Source organism: Triticum urartu, chromosome 3A (genome assembly GCF_056163025.1).
Source record: "Triticum urartu cultivar PI428250 chromosome 3A, HENAU_Tu73, whole genome shotgun sequence".
Taxonomy (NCBI): domain Eukaryota; kingdom Viridiplantae; phylum Streptophyta; class Magnoliopsida; order Poales; family Poaceae; genus Triticum; species Triticum urartu.
Window position 1 is genome coordinate 706223224 of NC_141875.1, and position 3100 is coordinate 706226323.

Genomic DNA, 3100 nt, shown 5'->3' on the forward strand with positions numbered 1-3100 from the left:
AAAAAAAAAAAGAAGAAGAAAGCGTGCCGGGCCGAAACTCGTGTAGGCCTAGAGCCCTGGAAGAACACAAGCGGGACTTGCTCGTCTGCGTGGCGGAACGAGAACCCTTGCATGGCCAGCTCTTGTCAGCCCAACGACACATGGCCACCTCTTCTCAGCCCGGTCTCATGGGCTCCGCCCATTCGCTCCCGTCCGCGCGTTCATTGACCACCGCGGAAGCCAGCAAGCGTGGCGCCCAAGCAGCTGTCATGCCGAGCGAATAAACGGAGGGCATCTATTCTCCCCCCACCCCGCGTCCTCGTGACGGCCCCCCTTTCCCCTCCCCACCCCACCAAACCAAATCAAACCATCCACACAGGGGAAAGGAACCCTACCTCGCCGGGTCCCCGACCGCCGACCGACATGGCCGCCGCCGCCGGTTCCTCCGCCGCATCCCTCCCGGCCCCAATCTCCCTCAACGACAAGGTGGTTGCCCGCTCGCTAGGTCTCCCGGATCGAATCTGCTCCTCCGTCGGTGGGTGTTCGGCGATCTGATCTGCTTTGGTTTGGCTTGTTTGTTCGTGCCAGGCGGCGGCCGTGGGCGGCGGGGTCGGCGGCGACCGGGCGGCGGGGGGCTGCGGGGTGTGCGCGATCTGCCTCGACAGGATCCCGCTCCAGGAGACGGCGCTCGTCAAGGGCTGCGACCACGCCTACTGGTGAGCCCCCCCTCTCTCCCCCCGATCCCCTTCCCCGCCCCTGATTTCACACTTGATAATCGATTCATGTGGTAGATTGACGTGCCCTGTCTCTTTCTCGTAGATGATTTTGTCGCCGTAGCGGTCTGATGGATAGAAATTGCTAATTTCGATCGAATATTCCCCATTAGATTCGTACTTAGCTGTATGAACCGAGGCCATGCCCGTGAATTACAAGTACTAATTTATGCACTCCAGTACACTTTTGCCCTTATCCGCTAAAATTTGGGGAGGGTGCTATTTTATTTTTGCTGCTAGTAGCTGTATTTAGCATTGCCAGCCCACCCACCCTATTAAAGGTCTTCTCATTATTTATGAACTGAGCCTAATTTGTAGGCTTTGGGTGTTCGCTATGGATTCTAGCATGTTACCCATCTTGGTTTCCATATGGATTCTAGCATGTGTACACTTTTTTTTTGCGGGTGAATTCTAGCACGTTACCCATCTTGGTTTCCATGTGCAGCTCCTTATTTGTCTTCCGATAACCATGTTTCGTATTCCAGGGTTGTTGACACTATTTATGGTTGTGATCAGTGATGAACCGGTTCTAATGTGTATTCTTCTGGTAATTGGTGATGGAGTATAATATGTTCCTTATCTTGGTTTGCATGTGCAGTTGGCTGTCTATTTCCTTCCAACCAACCACGTTCCATATTCAAGAGTTGTTTAGTTGTCAACATCCCTGATGGGGTCGAGGATTTATCTGATACTTGTATGCTAAAATGATTCTCTTGTGAGATACGGAGATTCTATATGTATGCATCGACATTGACCTGAAGAACCACTTATGTTATTGTTATTTGCTAAGCACTTTATGTGGGAATTTCATTAGTTAGTAAATCACTTTTTTTTGGCAATAGACATTGATGTTGATACATATTTCACAACTAAATTTTGCTCTTTTATGATAATTGTTTTGTTTGTGAACGATGCTCACTTATTTTTCCGTTATGTGCATGCAGCGTCACTTGCATTCTGAGGTGGGCATCCTACAAGCAGACACCAGTATGCCCGCAATGCAAGCACCCGTTTGAGTTCCTCAGTGTGCACCGCTCTCTTGATGGCTGGTAACCCCTTTATTGTTTCTTTAGTATGTGGTGGGCTCATTTATTTCCTTTATACTTCTGGCTTGATGTTTGTTTCTTTTCTTCAGCCTTCATGACTACATGTTCGATGAGAGCGTTTGTCTTCTTCTGAGAGCCACTTGGTTTAAGCCTCTGGTTGTAGAGGCTCACGAGGAGGCTCAGGAGGAAGAAGACATTTACCGCAGTTACCAATATGATGATGGCGATGAGGATGACCTTTATGAGGAATACATAAGCAGGTCACCGAGCATTCGAATTGGCAACAGGAGGTGGGGTGACAATGGGTACGTCAGAGGGGGCAGGAGGGAGGCCAGGCCAGTAGTGATCCCTCCTGTTGTTGATGCTGTTCCATCCAGGACTCCCAAGAAGAAAGAGGGATCAGCATCAGGTTCAGGATCAGGTTCAGTGTCCAAGGATGTCGCAGGACGGCGGGCAAGAAGGGCTCAGAAGCGAGAGGCTGCTGACAAGGCGGCTGCAGAGAAGCACCTCAAGCTCCTGCAGAGGCTGGGCCGTGGGAAAACTCCCGAAGCGCCACCTGAAGCACCGGAATCACTTGAGGTTGGTCCTCCAGAGTCACTCGAGGTTGGTCCTCCTGTGATCGAGTGATCCATCAGCCTCTGTAGATAACGGTGCTGCGGGGAACGCTGAAGCCCCTGGGAGCCCCTCCAATAATTCTCCCGGTGCGAAGAAGAGGAAACCGGGCCTTGTATCCTGGCAACTTTGTCGCGTTGTACAGTAATTTAGCTTCGAGTCACTCGTTAGGTCGGTCATCGGAGCTGCTACCCAGTCTGCTCCAGATGCAGCGATGTGGTTGGTCGGTCGGTTTATCCCACACTGATAGTTGTTTAATTCAAAAAGGTCATGTACTCGTGTCGTATTAGGGGGCACAAAAATTGCTTGCTGTGCTAATTTTCCTGGCAATGTGGCAATTCTGGTAGGTTGTTACATCCATCTACCCAAAAAGAAAATGAAATGGGGGAACAGAGTCTTACTGTGAATACACTTTGCTTACTGACTTAGATGGTGTTGTCACTGCTCGGTGCCTAGTTTGCACTTTTTTTTTGTGTTCGTAACTACAGACCTGTGGTGGTTGTGATTCCCTCTGGATAGTTTTCATTGGTGCAAGTTGTTTGGTACCATCATATTTTCTGTCCAAGTTTATCTGGAGTACCTGAACCTGGCAAGTCAGCTCGCCGACTAACTTTTCTGTGGAGAACTTCGCTGAGCTTTATTGATAAACAGCGACGTTTGATTTTTATAAGGTCATGAGTTACTCCAAGT

The 3100-nt window shown here is 49.8% G+C and overlaps 1 protein-coding gene across 1 annotated transcript; it reads left to right on the top strand.

Moving 5' to 3' along the window:
* The first annotated feature begins 273 nt into the window (after nt 1–273).
* Nucleotides 274–2817, top strand: LOC147981924 (uncharacterized). Its single transcript, XM_087514168.1, has 4 exons — nt 274–465; nt 568–695; nt 1697–1801; nt 1888–2817. The coding sequence occupies exons 1-4, from the start codon at nt 403–405 to the stop codon at nt 2423–2425; spliced, it is 834 nt and encodes a 277-aa protein (XP_087370294.1). The 5' UTR covers nt 274–402; the 3' UTR covers nt 2426–2817.
* The last annotated feature ends 283 nt before the right edge of the window (nt 2818–3100 follow it).